Below are 22,897 nucleotides of genomic sequence, written 5' to 3'. Positions count from 1 at the left end.
TAAAACCATGTAATTTGAAAAACTAAATTACAGTCAACCCTCGTTTATCGCGGTTAATCCGTTCCAGACTCTGCCGCGATAAATGAATTTCCGCGAAGTAGAAACCATATGTTTGTATGGTTATTTTTATATATTTTAAGCCCTTATAAACTCTCCCACACTGTTAACATTATTAGAGCCCTCTAGACATGAAATAACACCCTTTAGTGAAACGTTTAAACTGTGCTTCATTACAAGACAGAGATGGCAGTTCTTTCTCACAATTAAAAGAATGCAAACATATCTTCAAAGGAGCAGAGCTCGCTAAGAAAAGCAAACAATCAAAAAATCATTACGTACTTTTAAGTATACAGAAGCACCGCGATAAAGCGGCATTTTGTAGAGGAGCATCCTATCTTCTAGGCAAACAGCCACTGTGTAAACAGCCCCCTCTGCTCACACCCCCTCCGTCAGGCAGAGAGAGACGGAGAGAAGCTAACAAAACAAGTGCCACGCGGGAAGCATATCTTTTAGCATTGAGGAGGTTTAGTTAATATGTAATACATGCTCTGATTGGGTAGCTTCTAAGCCATCCGCCAATAGCGTCCCTTGTATGAAATCAACTGGGCAATCAAACTGAGGAAGCATGTAACCAAAATTAAAAGACCCATTGTCCGCAGAAAGCGTAACCAGCGAAAAATCCGTGATATATATTTAGATGTGCTTACATTTAAAATCCGTGATAGAGTGAAGCCGCGAAAGTCGAAGCGCGATATAGCGAGGGATTACTGTATCCTCCTTTTATACACTAAGCACATGCAGTTGTGTAATAAAGGAGTTCACAACTTGAAATTGTTAAAGTTCTGTATTTGCTTTTGGCTTTATTTTGAAATTATTAAACTTATGTATATGGCTTTATTAGAATTTCTGTTGCATGGCACAATAAAATCCCTTAAGCACTAAAAGTATATTCAAAATGAGTACCCAAACCCTAAATTGTGCTGTCCTCAGCGCCAGATGAAACAGCAAGTATTACATTAAATTAACAAGAAAAAAAGTCAAAACTAAACAAATTGGTGCATAGAAAAGATGTAACTTATACAGTTTGTGGTGAGGGGTTAATTGCGAAAGTTGCTTGTTAACTACCAGTACACCAAAGTAGTCCTTTTACTTGTGGTTATAGTATACAAGCAATTCTAACAACAACCAAATTACTCAAACCAGCAATCATAAACAATATATAAAATGTATATAAACTAAGTTTCAATAAACAAATTGCAAATATAATGTAATGTAAATAACCAAATTAGCCAATGAATACTGAAAAAATAACTAACCCTTGCCATTTTTATTACTTGTAGCTGACAACAGTTAAGACAGGGAATTTTAAGAAGCATTTATTATATCACAAACATATGGAAAACAGTAGGGGTTCACCAGTTTTGTGGTCTGCCTACCATGATATTTTAGGTTTCTGTACTAAGGTGAACAACAACATGGATTCTTCTAAACTATCTGCCTGCAGTTGATCTTTGTTCAGGAAATGAAATTGACTGTTAACTTAATTGCTGTTTGATAGGAAACAAAACACTTTAACATACCTACTTATGATTCTCAAATTTTCCCCTAGTTGTGAAAAATACTTCAATATAAGGGAATGTTCCTTATTATCTTTAAGAGGAATCATCTTTGAAATCTGTCAAGCAGAAAACTACATCCTATCTCAGGCTCCCAAACTCGGCAAACCCAAATGTTTTTGATTTTTTTAAATTCTAATGCTAATGTTTGACATCACTGTTAGTCCATCTTTAAGGAAAATGAAACCTAAAGTTTTGGAAGAGAGACAGACTATGCTTATAATAACTCCTGGCTGGTCTGGCTAGGGTTGGGGATATAATCAAAATTATATCTCATGATATTTAGAAAAATTTGGCCGGTAATGGTATATACAGTATATGATGGTATAGACCTAAAAAGCTAAAGATGTCTTAAAAGAAGTCCTTCTGACTTACCAAACTGGTAACTGGAATCAAACAATATTTATTTTTTATTATATTTGAATTTAAACTGCAATTTAATAAATCAAACAGAGAGCATATTTACCAACTAATACATAATGTTTTAGAATGAAACCTGTTTGGCAGTTTGAACTTTCAACTGTCTATTTTAACAGAGAGAACAAAGGACATATGGATGAAAAAATTAAATAAAATCATATCGCCAGGTTTAGCTTTTGGACACTTGTTTTAAGCTAAACTTTACTTGCTGTTTAGTAGAACAACATTTATTTATATAGCACATTTTCATACAAAAAAAAATGTAGCTCAAAGTGCTTTACAAAATGAAGAATAGAAAAATAGAAGACACAATAAAAAATAAAAATAAGTCAACATTAATTAACATAGAATAAGTAAGGTCCATGGCCAGGGTGGACAGAAAAACAAAAAAACTCCAGAGGCTGGAGAAAAAAAATAAAATCTGTAGGGATTCCAGACCAAGAGACCGCCCAGTCCCCTCTGGGCAATCTACCTAACATAAATCAAACAGTCCTCTTTGTATTTAGGGTTCTCATGGAAGGACTTGATGATGATGGTCACGTAGACTTCTGGCTTTCAGTCCATCAATGTTGGAGCATCATGATGCTTTGAGTAGGTGGTGGTGGTGCAGGCCGCCACCACAAAGAAACCGGAAAAAGAAACAGAAGAGAGAGTTGGGGTCAGTATGGATTTTAGAGCCACTATGAATAGTTATTATGATGAATTAAACATACAGAGTATCAGTATTAAGTTAAAGTGAAGTTATAAAAAGGCCATGTTAAAGTAATGTGTTTTCAGCAGTGTTTTAAAGTGCTCTACTGTATTAGCCTGGCGAATTCCTATTGGCAGGCTATTCCAGATTTTAGGTGCATAACAGCAGAAGGCCGCCTCACCACTTCTTTTAAGTTTAGCTTTTGGAATTCTAAGGAGACACTCATTTGAGGATCTAAGGTTACGATTTGGAATATAAGGTGTCAGACATTCCGATATATAAGATGGAGCGAGATTATTTAAGGCTTTATAAACCATAAGCAGTATTTTAAAGTCAATCCTGAATGACACAGGCAACCAGTGTAGTGACATCAAAACTGGAGAAATGTGTTCGGATTTTCTTTTCCTAGTTAGGATTCTAGCAGCTGCATTCTGCACTCGTTGCAAATGATTTATGTCTTTTTTGGGTAGTCCTGAGAGGAGTGCGTTACAGTAATCTAGTCTACTGAAAACAAAAGCGTGAATTAATTTCTCAGCATCTTTCAATGATATAAGAGGTCTAACTTTTGCTATGTTTCTTAAGTGAAAAATACTGTCCTAGTGGTCTGATGAATATGCGATTTAAAATTCAGATTACAGTCAACAGTTACCCCTAAGTGTTTTACTTCCGTCTTAACTTTTAATCCTAATGCATCAAGTTTATTTCTGATAACCTCATTGAATCCATTATTGCCAATTACTAAAATTTCAGTTTTCTCTTTATTTAGTTTGAGAAAATTACTATTCATCCATTCAGAAATACCAGTAAGACATTGTGTTAGTGAATCGAGAGAGTCAGTCATCAGGTGCTATTGATAAGTACAGCTGTGTGTCATCAGCATAGCTGTGGTAGCTCACGTTGTAACCTGAGATAATCTGACCTAACGGAAGCATGTAGATTGAGAAAGCAGCGGACCCAGGATAGAGCCTTGTGGAACACCATATCGGATATCATGTGTCTTTGAGATGTGATTACCACAACTCACAAAGAATTTTCTCCTGCCAGGTAGGATTCAAACCAATTTAAGACACTGCCAGAGAGGCCCACCCATTGACTAAGGCGATTTCTAAGAATATTGTGATCAATGGTGTCAAATGCAGCACTCAGATCTAAGAGGATGAGAACAGATAAATGGCCTCTGTCTGCATTTACCCGCAAGTCATTTACTACTTTAACAAGTGCAGTTTCTGTGCTGTGATTTGTTCTGAAACCTGACTGAAATTTATCAAGAATAGCATGTTTATTGAGGTGGTCATTTAACTGCATAATGACTGCCTTCTCTAGAATTTTACTTAAGAAGGGCAGGTTAGAGATGGGTCTAAAATTTTCAAAGCAGAGGGGTCAAGATTATTTTTCTTGAGCAGGGGTTTAACTACAGCAGTCTTAAGACAGTCTGGGAAGACCCCGTATCTAATGACAATTTACTATGTCAGAATATTGTCAATTAGCACGCCTGATACTTCTTTGAAAAACCTTGTTGGTATTGGGTCAAGGACGCAGGTGGAGGGTTTCAGTTGAGAGATTATACTATGTAATTCAGGTAAATCTATCCTGGTGAAAGCATTTAATTTGTTTATAATGGAGTACCGGGCTTTGGAGGTTCTGCAGTGTTGGGGAGATATACTATGTTATCTCTAATATCATTAATTTTTGATTGAAAAATACAGCAATGTTCTCACAGGTTTCACTGGAAGTATTCTAGGGGCATTCCTTTGTGTTACCTGGGTTTAACAGACGATCAATTGTAGAAAATAAGACTCTGGGATTACTAGCATTGTTATTTATAATATTAGAGAAATAGCAGCCTCTCAAGACGGACTGTGTTATTGTATTCTGTTATTTTAACCTTCAATATCTCATAATGGATAGTTAGTTTAGTTTTCCTCCATTTACGCTCAGCTCTACGACATGTTCTTTTTAAATCAGACACTCTTTGGGTCTTCCATGGAATAGCAATGCTAGAAGATTTTTAACTGTCTTTTCAGGTGCAACTATGTCAACAGCAGCTCTTACTTTAGAATTAAAGTTTTCCACTTTACTATTTACATTATCCTCGCTATTATAGTTGGCACTATAAACGGACTGATTGCTTAGAATGTTTGTAAGTTTTAAAGCTGCTGATGAGTCAAAGAAGCGTTTTTTAACAAAATGCTTCTCATGAGTGTTATCTATCTTTATTTCTATATTAAATAGTAGAAGGAAATGGTCTGATAGACCATATCAATGACCTGCTTTATATCAACTTTAAGTCCTTTAGTAATCACTAAGTCTAACGTATGACCTGCTTTATGTGTAGGCTGATTAACGAGCTGTCTCAAATCAAAAGAGTCCAGGAGGTTCATGAATTCTTTTACTTTTGGTCACACTGATTGTCGATATGAAAGTTAAAGTCGCCGACTATTAAGAGTGTGTCATAGTTTGTAATTAAAATTGACATTAAGTCAGAGAATTCCTCAAAGAAAGGCGCGTTATATTTAGGAGGTCTATACACGGATAATACTAGAACGTGAGAATCTCCATGAATAACAACGGCGAGATACTCAAAGGACTTAAATTTACCAAAACTAACATCTTTACATTTTAACGCTCGAGTAAATGTTTGCCAAGCCCCCCTTTTTCCCTGGCGGTCTGCACGAGTAAAACTGTAATCCGGAGGAGCAGATTCGATTAAAACAGCCGTGCCATCTGAGTTAAGTCACGTTTCACTTAGTGCAATAAAATCAATGTTTCTATTACTAATAAGATTGTTTATAAAAAATGTCTTGTTAGTTAAAGCTCTAACATTTAATAGTGCCATATTTAATGTTTCAGAGGGGCAGAGCTGAATTTATGCGTTATTGGTATTGGAACAAAAACTTAAGTTATTTTTGTTAACACCGCTCTGTGTGTATTTTTTATGTAATCTACAATCTGTTTTTATAGTTTTAATGCATTGTTGATCTAAAATAGTAATTGCAATTAAATTATTGGTGTTTATGCCGCACTGCCTAGATTTTTTATGTGCATTAAGATTGTTATTAGATTATTAATGTTGTGCACTTTAACGGAAGACTGTGTTAAGCCATTATGTCCTATCTAAGCAGTAGCATTACGGAAGGGGTTTAAAGTAGAAGTAGACAGTCAAGATAGATGAAGTACCTTAGCGATATTTTCGGAGAGGACCCGGGCGCCAAATCTATTCGGATGCAGTCCATCCCGCTTGAAGAAGCGCGGCCTTTCCCAAAAAAAGATCCCAGTTGTCAATAAACCCGATGTCTTGAGTCTCGCAGAAGCCTCTCAGCCAGTTGTTTAAACCCAGCAGATGACTGTAGTATTCATTCAATCGTCTGACGAGAGGTAGTGGACCCGAGATGAAAATTAGAGATTTTGAGTAGAGATACTGGGTGATTATACAAGATATGCTTTTTATAACTTCATTGTTGAATGCCCGTTCCAAACCACCTGATTCATCAAAAGCAATGTGCTGCTCAATTATGTAAAGTGTAGAAAACAATTCTATACTCAAAGGATTTCTTCGTTGTCAACAAAATGCAAACTCCTGACAAGTAAGCTAAAAATGTTTTCCACTTGAGATGCATATCAAGGTCCATAGGACATTTCATGTTAAGGTTTTGATGATTAGTACATTTCAACAGGGGTAGTATTGTTGTTGTATTTATTTAATTTGTTTTCATTACATTCTTTATTTGCTGTTTGATTACCGGTTCGGTTTGTTTTTGTCTCAGTTTGTGAGTGTGTGCGGGTTGGGCCAAGGCTGGGTGCGTCCCTGGAATCTCTACCATAAAAATAAATAAATCACCATCTTCTCGACGGTTTGAATCTTAGCGACACCGAACCGCTACAGCGTTATTCATTTCTGCATGCTGCTGATTGACTGTGATGCATCTCTAGCTGAGTGTTCTTGTGTTTTCCGGTTTGTTCCTTTTAACCCTTAAACCGCCACAACCGACTATAGTCTTTTCCCAGTGCCATTTGCGAGCACGCAGGAACTGATCAGTCAGTGCCATACATTCGTTGAGCAGCCAGCTCATGACCACTGCCAGCCCCTTGTGAGCAGGGGGGCTGAATGCACCCCTAGAAGACACAGATGCTCCTCACAAAACCCCTCTTAAAAAACACTGATAGACTACTTTCACATTGCTCCCTTACTTGCTGGGCTTACTTGCGGCTGCTCTGTCATGTGATATGCTTCTCATGCGACACTGCGCATGCTTAAAATTTTTGAAAAGCACCTGTACTTTTTGGCTGATTGCTTTGTTTGTCTCTCCTCTCCCAGACATCCTCTGCTCTTGTTGGGGGTCCCACTCCTGTTGTGCTCTCCTATGATGCTTGTCTATTCTTTAATCCAGAACTAACTGCATACTGAGCTTGTTTTACTTCTGAAAGAGACATGTTTCTTTTAAGTGTTTGAATAAAGTTCCTGTCTCTACAATCTCCTGTGTTTCTGTGCAATTCTGTGACCCAAGCATGACACCCTGCAGCACTGCAGCCTTACTGTCTCTGGAATTGAGCCACTGCATTAGACTAGCCTGCCAGCGTCAGCGCTTACCTCTATGTGCTTGCGTGTTGCCAGTTCAAGTGCAGTTGGCTTGGTGATTTACTGAATTTCATCCATGGCCTCAGTTTCACCTTGTACATATTGTTCCAGTAGTTTTTTAAATGGTTTTTACAGTTCATTAGCAGTGTGTAAAATGATCAGTGTTGCAGTAATTGTGATGCTCTTTCCATGGAAAAAAATGTGTTCCATTAAAATTTCACTTCTTCAATTTATTTGTGAATTGTGACATTTACTTAAAGTGTAGCGAAAAAGTATTTGGCGTCCAGGGATGCATTAACCTCCAAGTATGTGGCAGTTAAAGGGTTAAAGCCCCAAGATGCCGCCGAAATGCCCTGCACCTTCTAAGGCTTCTGGCAATGAAAATGCGCTTGCATAATTACAGCACATGTAGCAGTAACATCGGTATTTTACATTCTAGCACTGCAGGAGACATAGCAGCACAGTACAGTATACAGGTTTACCTTTACATTCTTATTTTTTTGGTAATGTATTAAGCTGAGTTTGAAATTAAATTAAAGTGTTTTGGGGGGGAATATTTAGGGTTTAAACTATAAAATTAAGCATTTTTTTAACCACATCCAAAATTCACTGTTTTTCACAATTCGCGGGTGCTCTAGGAACATAACCCCCATGAATTTTGGGGGTGTACTGCACTGTCAGTGTGGAGATAAGTATATTTTCCAGGCTCAAGAAACTTAATTGGAGTACAGAAAGATACCTTGAAAAAAAGACAGAAGTGATCAGAAACTGGAACCTGTAAAAGTGATAGAACATCAATGTCAATTCACTTTGTGAAGATAAGGTCCAGCGTGTTTCCATGGTTGTGAGCAGCATCCTTCACATGTTGGGTAAAATCCAAACTCACAATGAGGTCTATGAATTCCATTTCTTTAGAATCTGAGCTGTCATTTACATGTATGTTAAAATCACTCAGTAAAATTACTTAATGATATTTGAAAAGAGCAATTGACAACAACTCAGAGCATACTAATTAAAAACAATATTAAACTAAGGAGTGATAAAAATGCAGGTATAAAAACAGACAATAACTTTGTATAATGTTAACGTTTACTCCCCCGGGTGGAACTGAAGAGTCACATAGTGTGGGGGAGGAACGATCTCCTCAGTCTGTCAATGGAGCAGGACAGTGACAGCAGTTTGTCACTGAAGCTGCTCCTCTGTCTGGAGGTGATACTTTTCAGTGGATGCAGTGGATTCTCCATGATTGACAGGAGCCTGCTCAGCGCCTGTCGCTCTGCCATGGATGTCAAACTGTCCAGCTCCATTCCTACAATAGAGCCTGCCTTCCTCACCACTTTGTCAATACGTGTGGCGTCCTTCTTTATGCTGCCTCCCCAGCACACCACCGCATAGAAGAGGGCACTCGACACAACCATCAGATAGAACATCTGCAGCATCTTATTGCAGATGTTGAAGGAAGCCAGCCTTCTAATGAAGTATAGTTGGCTCTGTCCTCTCTTGCACAGAGCATCAGTATTGGCAGTCCAGTCCAATTTATCATCCACCTGCACTCCCAGGTATTTATAGGTCTGTACCCTCTGCACACAGTTACAGTATGGAGTAGACTTCTCATTTTGTTAGCAGGTGGTGGTGCAGTTTTCACATGCCATTTGTTTGAATATTCCACCACTGTGCCTTCTCTTTGTCTTTCCTGTGTATCAATCAAAAGGACTATGAATGAAGTATTGGAGTCTTTATGAAGTGGTCCTTGAATTATAGGAATCCCTTATAATTATTACCATAAATAAAAAAGAATGATTATACAGAATTTGTATGTAGTTACAATATTTAGAATTTAGAAAACAGTCACACTTAACATCAATGTTTTCTCTATTTATTATTTTTTTAAATGCATGCTTAAGAATCATATGAAACGGCTCAAAAACAAAAAAAAAACATAAAATTTACAAAATTACTTTTTGACATAATTATAATTTATTTTTGTTTTTTTAAAGGTCTGAGTTCATTCTATTCTGAATTAATGAAAGGTTTTGGAGCAGGGGCACGGTTGTGGGAGCTGCTTGACAGAAGACCAGAATTTCCTTTAAATGGTAATTATTGAGAAATTGAATCTATTAATTTCATTTTTTTTCTCTTTTCTGTTTTTAGTCATAAAGTGATTTCTCTACATGCATGCTTAGAGCTCTTTTCCAGATTTACAAATATAAAACATCATTTACTTAATTGTGTTCAGCAGGGGACACATGCTCCCTGGGCATGTGTTGTTTTTAGAAATATTTTGATCCAGTATATATTACAAGAATATTACAAGAGAAATATAGTAAAGATGAAGGGATATGTTTAACTTACTTTTAAATGCATTTTTTGCTGTTAATAAACATTGCAGTAATCTTTATACATACAAATACAACTGAATAGAACCAATTGGAACAGCACAATCTTTGTTCATTTCTTCAGTGGGTGTCTTTAACAACTGTGGTCTTATCTTCGGTAGAGCACAGGAGGCATGGTTCTTGGCACAGAGTTGACATCACATCTGTTTAGGCAAGCTTTTGTGTAGAGGCTCCCTGACAATCCTTAAATTCCCACACCATTTTCAGTGAGCTATTTGTGACAAACACCACATGTGAGTAACTGCCAACTGAGCTATTTCAATAGGCTATATATGAACTATGCTCTTCTACGACCCCAACATAGCATATTCATTTCGCTATCTCCAACAGAGCACATTCATTTCGTTATCTCCAACAGAGCACATTCATTTTGCTGTCTCTGAACCATGCATGTTTTCTAATCTTTTAAGGTCCCTGCCTAATAGAAATGTCCTTGCTTCAGCTTCATGCACATATGCTAAACATAATAAGTCTCACAAATCACATTCTCAAAGAACTATTTTCTGCTCTGGCTACATTAGTTCACACATTTCCATTTATGTGTGCACTACATTAATAGAACAGTACAAAGGTCAATTGAATATTTTGCTTTCTTAATCTGCTACCTGTCTAAGACACGTTGAAATCTAAGTTATTAACATAGACCTCAGCGTTAACATTTGTAGTGCACCATGCAATGCACGTCTCTGTTATATGTATTTGGTATGGGATTTGTAAAACCAGTGTTAATGTTTGTAATGTGCTATCTATTGGAATGACAAATGCACTGCATTTTATTACTAAAAATGTGATACACCACCTTTCGAATGACAGAGACATAGCAACTGGATGAACATTCAGGCACATATCCTTTTACTAAGGTGGGTTAAGGAGAATTAAGGTCATTGTTAAAGCAAATTAAGTTATAGTAAATATTATTCCAGGTAATGTGTCTCAGTATGTCTTTTTACCATTCAAAAATATTCATGATATATTGTGTTTCCATCATCATCATGATTTCATAATACTTACTTTACCATTATGTCACATAAATATGTAGTTAAATAATTCTTCATAAGTAAATCCATGTCATACCTTGACTATGTTAATATGCAAGTGAGAGTGAGTTCCAAAACAGTTGGTGTGCCAACCTGGCAAACTCAATTTAATTTCAAACAAAAAATAAATTAACAGGCTCACAATGGTGCATTTAAACAGAATGGGCAATGGTCTCTTATCACCCTCTAGCTGTGTTTTCAGGCAGTTATGATCTGGAATGGTTACTGACAGTTGGGCTATGAGGTTCAATTGAGATGCCACCTTTCTTCTATTGCTCAGTTGCCTGCAAGGGGCAGTTTATCAGTACTGTGTGGGAGAAAGGAGACAAGACTATAAGCTACAACATTCATTGTCGTGTTGGGGTGTTACCTAAAAGGCTAAAAAAGTGAGGAAGTAATATGGCGTTGTGGAGACACTCGAAAGTTCAAGTTCAGAAAGTCGCATGGTGCCCGAAATAAAAAAAGAACTGGTCAGATATCAAAGTCAACTTGAAAAGGCGAGTCACAGCCAACCATCTGTTTATTCTGTTTTAGGCAATATTACAAAAGCAGACCCCCGTGCTGAGGACATGATGCCAGGTGGTGATGGTGCTGCTGTGTTCCACACATTTTTGGGCACAGGCTTCACACGCATTAGTGCAATAGTGGATATTGTAAGCGATGTAGCCAATGAGCTAAGGAATATAAGCACTGTACTATATGATATTGACCAGAAATTAAATTAATTGTTTAAAAAATAAATGCTGCATCTGATCACCCGTTTTTACATTCTGCTAATCACATTCAAACAAGGTTGTAACACTGTCTGATTTGGCTGATCAAGCAAATTTATAGTCTATAGGTGCCTTTATAGTGTAGCGGTGGCACCGAGCACCACAACGTATATATTCTCTGCTCTTTACATGGCTCTTTAAGGCAACTTGCTCTCCTTAAAAGGACTGCTTACCTTTTGCTGCACTAGTTAGAAAATGCACATGCAACTGTGCAGAGTTGAGGTTTTTATATGCTCTCCTGCTATAGATGATGTAATGTCAGCTCATTCTTTTGTTGATTCATCCCTGGCAGATATATCGTGTCCAGCATTGTTGCGTTAGCAGTGTGTGTGCAGTTGACCACTCTGATTACAGTTAGAAAATCGGATGTTGCTGTGAATTTTGCTTTAATGTTTGCCAGTTCACCACAGTGTAAGGAAATCTTATATATCTGGATGACCAGTGGATAACACCATCCTATACAGCTGGCATGGCACAACTCAGTGATGATTGTGAAATACCCTATTGTCAGCAAGTTGATGTTGAAAAGCTCTTGTGGCTTAAAACCCGAGAGTGGACGGAACTTGCAAAGGAGCAGGTAGAGCACCATTACTCAAAAGTCTGTCTTTGCAAAGCCAGCACAAGTTCATCACCCAGCTCCAAGAGGATAACTCTTGGAAATCGAAATAGTCTTGGAAGCAGTCATCCTCATCTATTAATCTATGCACTCTCTTCAAATTCCATTTGTGAACTCTAAAGTAGCTATGGTAGTTGGAATAGTTTGGCCATTCTGTGCATCATTATATTGTTACAGAAGTCAATTAAATGTATAAACGATATACAGTTTATACATTTCGGTGTATTCGATAAATCCCACGTCATTGATGCAAATCTAGAAAAGAAAGGGACACCACACAGAAACAGTAGCACTGCTTTGATGCTGAGTGCCGCCCGTTTGCAAAACCAAGCAGAAACTTGCATAAGCATGGTGTGAGGCTGCCATTAAAATGTACATAGCGTTACATCAAGTTTACTTTTTATACAGCGCAAAGTGTGTGTGGAAACTGGCCTGTGCAAAATTTTTGTGTGTACAATAATCCCTCCTCGATCGTAGGGGTTGCGTTCCAGAACCCCCCGCGATAGATGAAAATCCGCGAAGTAGAAACCATATGTTTGTGTAGTTATTTTTATATATTTTAAGCCCTTATAAACTCTCCCACACTGTTAACATTATTAGAGCCCTCTAGACATGAAATAACACCCTTTAGTCAAAAGTTTAAACTGTGCTCCATGACAAGACTGAGATGACAGTTCTTTCTCACAATTGAAAGAATGCAAATAGATCTTCTCTTCAGGAGCAGAGAATTTCAGAGAGAGAGCGAGCGCTCGCAAAGAAAAGTAAACAATCAAAACAATCAATACGTGTGCTTTTAAGTTTGCCGCGGCATTTTTTAGAGGAGCGTCAGTATCTTCTAAGCAAACAGCCCCTCTGCTCACATCTCCTCCGTCAGGCACAGAGAACGTCAGAGAGAGAGAGAGAGCGAGATTAAAGCAAACAATCAAAAATTCAATACGTGTGCTTTTGGAATAACCGCGATAAAGCGACATTTCTTAGAGGTGCCGTATCCACTGTGCAAACAGCACCTCTGCTCACAGCCCCTCCGTCAGGAGCAGAGAATGTCAGAGAGGGTGAGATAGAGGCAGAGACAAGCAAACAATCAAGCTCCGCGCGGGATGCATATCTTATAGCATTGAGGAGTTTTAGTTAATATGTAATACGTGCTCTGATTGGGTAGCTTCTAAGCCATCCGCCAATAGCGTCCCTTGTATGAAATCAACAGGGCAAACAAACTGAGGAAGCGTGTAGCATAAATTAAAAGACCCATTGTCCGCAGAAATCCGTGAACCAGCGAAAAATCCGTGATATATATTTAGATGTGCTTACATTTAAAATCCGCGATAGAGTGAAGCCGCGAAAGTCAAAGCGCGATATAGCGAGGGATTACTGTACATGCTGTTTATACATGAGGTCCAAGGTCTTTATAGAAATAGGATTCCTTGTAAGTACAACGTGACATGGTCAAAGAGAAAAGTGGAATTGGTCACACTTTGTAATTCCTGTAATGCATGTATGAAACCCAGACAAAGTCATTCATAATGTTTAAACATATTAAAAACAGGCATTATTTAAAAATCCCACCCCAATAGATAATTCGGCTTCTTGGTCCTTAAATCCAAAATATGAAAGTTTGCTGTTCATTTCTCATTTATATGAATTGAATCACTATTGGTCTGTTTCTCAAATGAAGTAACTAAATGACCAAAATATTGCATTCTAATGATCGTTAAGTATTTCCTATTAGTAAATAATAATTTAGCAGATGTTCTAATATTTATATTAACTTTAAAATGCTCTAAAAAATGAATTTCAGTGTTTATTAGGAAACTGCTGTCAAACAATACACAATATTTTAAACAAATAAGAAGAAATGTAGTATATGGTCAGATTTATAAACTGGTGGAAGAATAGTGTACATGCCTAATATGACTTTTGGAGGTCAGAGTGCAGGTTCAGCCATGGTACAGCACCCTGAGGCAATTTTCAGGTTAAGCAGCACATTACTAATGGGCCCAACGGAGCAGGATTCCTTCTGGCAGTAACGGGATTTGAACCGACAACCTTCCAGTGCTGATCCTTATGCTCGGAGCCACCATTCCACCTTAATGTGTGCAATGTAAAAAGCATAACTACACTAAACCATGCATGGCGCAATTTAAGCCACACATAATGACAACTGAGTGATCCTTTCCAATATGTCATCTGATGTGGTACTTAATGTTTCTTGTTGTATTAATTGTGTTGTATTCATTGTTTGTTGTTGCTATTGGAAGACATGCAGGTAAGAAATTCATTGCACTGTGTGCATATAGTTAAAATGACTCTAAAAAGTAGTAGTAGAAAAGGCCTTGTCGCTCTGTTTATATAGCTTGGTTTTTTCACCTGATTATGTAAAATACCTGCAAATAAAGTGAAATACAATAGCCTTTTTGTTTTGGAGTGGTTTCTTTTATATAGTACATTTAAAACTAAAACTGAAATTGAAGCTTAATACATGTTATTCACATACCCACTTTTACCTCTTTTCAAAAATGTTGAACTCCACCCTACTCTGCTAGTCTTAAGTCGCTATCATTACCTTCTATTTAATATTAAAGAAACTTGTTAAGTAAAGCACCCTTGCATTTTCTACATTCCTGGCTAAATCTAATTCATACCTCCATGCTACTGAAGGTTTTAAAAAATATTCATGGGTAATATATAGCTTTGTATATGCCATATTTAATATCAAGCGGGGTCATTTTTGCTAAATCGCTTGTAATTCGACCTCTCCAAATTAGAATCATTGCTGTTATTGAACTATCTGGACTATAAACACATGTTTGGTCTCTTTGTAAAGGTAACATTCTCTAGTTTCACCCTTAGTAGAATCAGAATCACTGTAGGTGTGACTGATCAAAAGTTATGCACATTAGAACTCACAGAAAAAATGAATTTTTTGTTAAAATAAAGGCCTCTATAGCTGCAGTAGGTAGGTGGGGACAGAAACACACTATGTACCAACAGAATAACTTGTTGACTACTCAAATTTCAAATTTGAAAAGAATACCTGTAAAAATGACATTTTTACACCAGTTTTATGTGAGCATGCCCAGGGGCTTTTTAGAGGGACCATTATCCACATTTTGGAACATATGGAAAAAGTGTAATAACTTTTGAATGCTTCAACCCACATATATCAATGAGGGCTCTACTGAAAGCTTACACCTAAAGGAATCTATATCTACACACAGTGTCACTCTATTAGTTATGGAAATTCATGTTCCATGATAAAAACAATAAAAAATACATATTTCTATGTAAAAATAGTCAATACAAGTCTTATGGGCCAAAAATATATTTATATTTTTATTTTTACTTTTTTTATAAAATGCACACAAACTATATATATTTCTTTTACAAACTGTTACAACACAGCTCAGCGTTTTTCCATGTGCCACTTGATGCCAGCAATCACTAGCAAGCAGAAAGCACAAGGGCGTGGCACATGTCGCTCTCTGCCATTAGACGTCTCCTGGGCCGGTTGAATACTTTTGCAACGCGTACATGCATCTATTATTTAATCGGCGTTTATTTACGTTTAAACTTCTACTTTTATTCATATTTAAAATGCGAAAAAACTTGGCGAAATCACAATAAACAACCACGCACCAACTCTGCAGACTGGCACAAATGCCACCTTCACGCAGCTCTGATCGTTTTGTTTACAAGTTAGTATGGCAAGTTACATATCAAAATGCTCGGCTGCTCATTGGCTGTAAGTTTTGAGTGTCAGTCACAGCGTCCAATCAAACTGGTAGATTCTACCAGGGTTTGGAGCTATACATCATCCTTCAAGCTGTCTGTGACACTCGTTGGCTATACGAGGTGCCAGTCAACCCCAGACCCGTCGTAATTGGCCAACTTAGGTGTCGATCAGAAGCTAACACTTCCGTGTTTCATGCGGTAGCATGGTTATCGCCGACAGAAACAAATTACGTCTGATATGAGCAATATAAATGAAAAAAAATTACGTAGGTGGTCTCAAGTTATGAAACGTTTTCTGGAGTTTTTGTCCCTTTGAGAATATATCGTGTGTTTTGGACCTAAATCGTTTTACTGGATTATATTCGCTGGAGCCTTACGGACACAATGGGATCAATACTGCTCGGAAATATTGATGTTTGACTTGCAGGGGGTCTTCAAAGGTAGGGAAAGTCAACTCTTAAAAGTATGTACTTCTCTGTAAAAAAGGCTTTAGTGTCAGTGCTGTGGTTGTTGTTTGTCAAAATGGTTTATATCATCGGTAAGACGAGACTTTGAAGTTTCATTTGATGGGTAGGGTGTCGAGATGCATGGCAGATGGGCATGCACACATTACTGTAACGTTTTGAAAACGCTGTTATGTCCCGGGACCGGTACGTGTGCGCGTTAAGAGGTTAAGAGTACCTCAAAACACCGCTTCTCCTCAGAGACATAGAAGTAATTCTCTTATTTCTGTATATGTTGATGTTGATATTGGGACACAATTTGAAAATGCAATATTAACTCTGAGAATTCATTTCTACAGTTATCAAAACCTACTTTCTCCAGGGGAAATACAGTATATGGCAAAATTAAGAAGATTTTTTTAAGTTGCGGGGTCGCAAAGCTAATTCATGCATTTGACCGTAGCATTTATAATTTGCTTTTTAATTGGTAATTAGTTCAAAACATGGCAACAAGAATCATAAGTAAAAGTGTAATTCAGTTACATTTATTGTGGGCTGTGCCCTTTACTGTGTACAGGCTCAGAATTGTTACGGAAGTTTTCAGCAATAATGTTATGACAGAAATAATTAATTGCATCTGGTTGAACACACAGTAACACACACTAATTTCAATTTGATTTAAATAAGAGATATGATCAGTTAAAAATGGAGGAAAGGAAAATAAAAAGTCCAATCATCTGTTTTAGTGGAGAAAATAAACCTTTGCGTGGTGCACAGTTTTTCATAGACAAGCTAGAGTTCTAATGACCTAAAAAAACTGGCTGCTCATCCCTACTGGGGAATCTAATAAGAAGAATACATTTTTTCCTCTTTAGATTCCAAGAGTCCCAATATCTCTGGTATCAATTCCCGTACTCAAGAGTAGCAGGGGAACCCACTAGAAACAGTAATTTTTCATAAGTATAGAAAGTAAGAGGTGCAACCATACAAGTCCAGCTCTTAAATTGCCTCACTGGCTTTCAGTTAAGTTAAAAAGCTTATTTTGAAACTCTTCTTTTCACATATAAAGTTATAATTGATTTAACCACCTGCTACCTAGAGTTTTGTGCAATGTTTATAGTACAAAGTACATTATTATATAAAGATGGATGCCTGCTTAAAATCTCAAGAAAAGTCTTTGATGCAGAGAAGGACCTGCCTGATATTAGAGAAACCTCATGTCCCTTAGCATTCATACCAAGGCTGAAGACTCGTTTTAACATTCAGCTGTATGTTGTTATTGTTGCTGCTACTTAGACTGTTCATAATGTTTTCTGATGGTGCTATTTTTTATTAATTATAGTATTTGGCCATTATGGAGTATTCCTGTCTCTTTCTCTTCTCTCCATTTTTAGTGGCACATGGTCTGTCTTGAAGTGAATATTTTGTCATAAAAGATAAAACTATATTTATACATTAGAACCACAGAAAATTTTTAATGAGGAACAGCCATTCAGCCCAACAAAGCTCACCAATCCAATACACTTAATTTCTCCAAAATAATAGTCTAGTTTTGAATCTTCTAAAATACTACAGTATTCCACACTAATTGGTAACTTATTCCATGTACACTGTATTGCCAAAAGTATCGGGACACCCCTCCAAATCATTGAATTCAGGTGTTCCAATCACTTCCATGACCACAGGTGTATAAAATCAAGCACCTTGGCATGCAGACTGCTTCTAAAAACATTTGTCAAAGAATGGGTTCCCCTCAGGAGCTCAGTGAATTCAAGCGTGATACCGTGATAGGATGCCACCTGTGCAATAAGTCCATTTGTGAAATTTCCTCGCTACTAAATATTTCACGGTCAACTGTTAATGGTATTATAACAAAGTGGAAGCAATTGGGTACAACAGCAACGTAGCCACAAAGTGGCATCACAGAGAGGGGATAACTCATACTGAGCCGCACAGTGTGCAGAAGTCGCCAAGTTTCAACAGAGTCAATAGCTATAGATCTCCAATAGCTCAAGAACAGTGCATAGAGAGCTTCATGGAATTGGTTTCCATGGCTGAGCAACTGCATCCAAGCCTTACATCACCAAGTGCAATGCAAAGCGTCAGATGCAGTGGTGTAAAGCACACTGCCACTGGACTCTAGAGCAGTGAAGACATCTCCTCTGGAATGACAAATCATGCTTCTCTGTCTGACAATTCAATGAATGAGTCTGGTTTTGGTGGTTGCCAGGAGAACGGTGCTTGCCTGACTGCATTGTGCCAAGTGTAATGTTTGGTGGAGGGGGATTATGGTGTGGGGTTGTTTTTCAATTGTTGGGCTTGGCCCATTTGTTCCTGTGAAAGGAACTCTTAATGCTTCAGCATACAAAGTCATTTTGGACAATTTTATGCTCCCTACTTTGTGGAAACAGTTTGGGGAATGGCCTTCTTCCTGTTCCAACATCACGGCACACCATTGCACAAAGCAAGGTCTATAAAGAAATGGATGAGTTTGGTGTGGAGGAACTTGACTGGCCTGCACAGAGCCCTGACCTTAGCCAGATAGAACACCTTTGGGATGAATTAGAGCAGAGACTGCAAGCTAGGCCTTCTCGTCCAACATCAGTGCCTGACCTCACAATGCTCTCCTAGAAGAATGGTCAAAAATTCCTTCTAAACCTTGTGGAAAGCCTTCCCAGAAGAGTTGAAGCTGTTATAGCTGCAAAAGGAGGGCCAGCTCCATACTAAAGCCTATGTAATTAAGAATGGGATATCAGTAAAATTCATGTATGTGTAAAGGCAGGCGTCCCAATACTTTTGGCAATATAGTTTATATACAGTGGTGTGAAAAACTGATTTTTTATTCTTTTGCATGTTTGTCACACAAAATGTTTCTGATCATCAAACACATTTAACCATTAGTCAAATATAACACAAGTAAACAAAAAATGCAGTTTTTAAATGATGGTTTTTATTATTTAGGGAGAAAAAAAATCCAAACCTACATGGCCCTGTGTGAAAAAGTAATTGCCCCATGTTAAAAAATAACCTAACTGTGGTGTATCACACCTGAGTTCAATTTCCGTAGCCACCTCCAGGCCTGATTACTGCCACACCTGTTTCAATCAAGAAAGCACTTAAATAAGAGCTGCCTGACACAGAGAAGTAGACCAAAAGCACCTCAAAAGCTAGACATCATGCCAAGATCCAAAGAAATTCAGGAACAAATGAGAACAGAAGTAATTGAGATCTATCAGTCTGGTAAAGGTTATAAAGCCATTTCTAAAGCTTTGGGACTCCAGCGAACCACAGTGAGAGCCATTATCCACAAATGGCAAAAACATGGAACAGTGGTGAACCTTCCCAGGAATGGCCAGGCCGACCAAAATTAGCCCAAGAGCGCAGAGACGACTCATTCGAGAGGTCACAAAAGACCCCAGGACAACGTCTAAAGACCTGCAGGCCTCACTTGCCTCAATTAAGGTCAGTGTTCACGACTCCACCATAAGAAAGAGACTGGGCAAAAACGGCCTGCATGGCAGATTTCCAAGATGCAAACCACTGTTAAGCAAAAAGAACATTAGGGCTCGTCTCAATTTTGCTAAGAAACATCTCAATGATTGCCAAGACTTTTGGGAAAATACCTTGTGGACTGATGAGACAAAAGTTAAACTTTTGGAAGGCAAATGTCCCGTTACATCTGGCGTAAAAGGAACACAGCATTTCAGAAAAAGAACATCATACCAACAGTAAAATATGGTGGTGGTAGTGTGATGGTCTGGGGTTGTTTTGCTGCTTCAGGACCTGGAAGACTTGCTGTGATAGATGGAACCATGAACTCTACTGTCTACTAAAAAATCCTGAAGGAGAATGTCCGGCCATCTGAAGCGATCTTGGGTGCTGCAACAGGACAATGACCCAAAACACACCAGCCAATCCACCTTTGAATGGCTGAAGAAAAACAGAATGAAGACTTTGGAGTGGCCTAGTCAAAGTCCTGACCTGAATCCAATTGAGATGCTATGGCATGACCATAAAAAGGTGGTTCATGCTAGAAAACCCTCAAATAAAGCTGAATTACAACAATTCTGCAAAGATGAGTGGGCCAAAATTCCTCCAGAGTGCTGTAAAAGACTCATTGCAAGTTATTGCAAATGCTTGATTGCAGTTATTGCTGCTAAGAGTGGCCCAACCAGTTATTAGGTTCAGGGGGCAATTACTTTTTCACACAGGGCTATGTAGGTTTGGATTTTTTTTCTCCCTTAATAATAAAAACCATCATTTAAAAACTGCATTTTGTGTTTACTTGTGTTATATTTGACTAATGGTTAAATGTGTTTGATGATCAGAAACATTTTATATGACAAACATGCAAAAGAATAAGAAATCAGGAAGGGGGCAAATAGTTTTTCACACCACTGTATGGTTCTCTGTGTAGAGAAACACTTTGTAACATTTGTACGAGATTTACCCTTAACACATTTCCAACTGTGTCCTGTGTTCTTGTTGAATTCAGTTTAAAGTTACAGTCTCAATCCAGTGTACTACTTCCTTACATAATTTTAAACATTTCAATTAAGGCTGAACTTGCTAAGGAGACTCTTATCTTTTGACATGTGCAGCAACCTACTGGAAATGCTCTACCAATTTGTTGTAGCCAGTGTGGGGTTCTATGAAGCAGTCTCCTGGGGAAGCAATCGGAACACAAAAGAAGCACAATGCCCGAACAAACTTCTCAAGAAAGCCTGCTTATCACAGATGCCCTGTGATCCTGGAAACACCGGAAAATGTTGTGGTAAAGAGGATGATTGCAAAATTGGATTGACATCATGAAAATCCCCTTCATCCTTCCAGAAAAATGCACTCTTGGAGCACTTTCTTGTACATTCTCATTTCACCATGGTTTACTAAGAATTGCCTCTGGGGGGTCTTTTATGCTCACTGCTATCAGGCAATTCAATGTTTCCACCCAATGTACTCGTTAATAATAATAATAAAATACATTTATATAGCACTTTTCTCACTACTTAAAGCACTTAGACAGAGCAAAGCTACTCAACCACCACCAATGTGCAGCACTTACCTGGATGATGTGACGGCAGACATTATTGTGCCACTATGCCCACCACACATAAGATGTTAGATGGTGAAGGGGTCAGCAAGAGAGCCAATTAGAGAAAGGGAATGATTAAAGGGCCAAAATGGGATGGGGCGGTGATTGGCAATTTAGCCAGGACCTTGGGATAAACCCTACTCCTTTCAAAAGATGCCCAGGGATCTTTAATGACCAAAGAGAGTCAGGATCTCTGTTTTATGGTTCATCCAAAGGACAGCGCCAAATTTACAGCGCATTTTCCCTATCACTGAACTAGGGCATTGGGATCCACACACAAACCATACTGTAAGCACCCCCTGCTGGTCTCACCAACATTTCTTCAAGCAACAACCCAAGCTTTTTCTAGATGATCTCCCATCCAAGCATCCCCGGGTCCAAACATACATAGCTTCATGTAGATTACATGTTTTGAAGCACATGTGATGTAGCTTTAAGTTTATTATTATTATTTATTTATTGATTGATTTACTTATTTATTTATCAATTGTTTGATTGGATGTATTATCTGTCCTGTGAGTCTGGATTCTTCTTTTTTTTTATATATATATATAATACAGTATAAATGGTTCTGTTGCTGTTTGAATTTGAAATCCCCAATCTGGCCTGTTGAATGCGTTAAAAATGATAGTCACATCCAGGGCTGGCCACAAGGCAAACACCTCAGGCAGTGCTTTGGTCAGGGCAGCATTTTCTTGTAATTTACTAGTTTTGTATCTAAAGAATTACATACACACATCTAATACCATACAAAAACATCTAATACCATACCAAATCTATGTACTACTTTTAAAAATTTAATGTAATAAATTTTTCATTTAAAGGTTTAACATTTCTAATTACATCGTTCACAATGACACGCCACATGTCAATACATAGCAGTGATGTTCATTCTCTTGATTTGCACAGACTGACATAGGTGCAGGGGCGTTTGAGGAAAGAGGGTGGAGAGAGCGGGTTACAGCAAGATCGAATCAACGTCCAATCTTGTAAGTGCTAAATAAGTTATCTTTGAGTGGCACTTTATGGTACTAGAGACTAAGTACTAGAGACTTATTTAGGTTTTAGGCCAGTCAAAGAAAACATATTTTGCGCATAAGAAGAATGACATTGATTCAATCTTCTTACAGAAACATGACATGAAAAAAGAGCGTAATTTTTACCTTTGCTACTTTTCTTTAGTATTGCTCCAAGACTACCATAAACCCCCATTCCTCCCATTCTCCTGCATCTATGTCAGTATGTGTAAATCAAAGAAATTAATACCAGTACCAAATACTGACATGTGGCAAGGCATTGTGTAAATCAAACTTTTAAACAAAATTTTATTTCTCAAAAATTTTAAAGGTAGTCCTGGCTGTGTATGTTATTCTTTAGGTTTACACGTAACTTTTTTGTGTTATTGTTTCGTAATGTTAAAAAAAAATTACATGAAAATGCTGCCCTGACCAAAGTACTGCCTGATGTGATCGCCTCAACGTGATCGTAATCCAGTATCATTTTTGTCT

At 37.8% G+C, this 22,897-nt stretch overlaps 1 protein-coding gene across 1 annotated transcript in view; it reads left to right on the top strand.

Annotated features, from left to right (window-relative positions):
• abcb10 (ATP-binding cassette, sub-family B (MDR/TAP), member 10) overlaps positions 1 to 22,897 on the top strand; it is a 130,171-nt gene that overhangs the window by 63,103 nt on the left and 44,171 nt on the right. Inside the window, exon 7 of the mRNA XM_039748287.1 lies at positions 9,301 to 9,396. Within this exon, the coding sequence (XP_039604221.1) occupies positions 9,301 to 9,396 (96 nt within the window). The remainder of the gene's footprint in view (positions 1 to 9,300; positions 9,397 to 22,897) is intronic.

Source organism: Polypterus senegalus, chromosome 3 (genome assembly GCF_016835505.1).
Source record: "Polypterus senegalus isolate Bchr_013 chromosome 3, ASM1683550v1, whole genome shotgun sequence".
Taxonomy (NCBI): Eukaryota; Metazoa; Chordata; class Cladistia; order Polypteriformes; family Polypteridae; genus Polypterus; species Polypterus senegalus.
The sequence above is the reverse complement of the archived record's forward strand: the minus strand, read 5'-3'. Positions and strand labels throughout refer to the sequence as shown.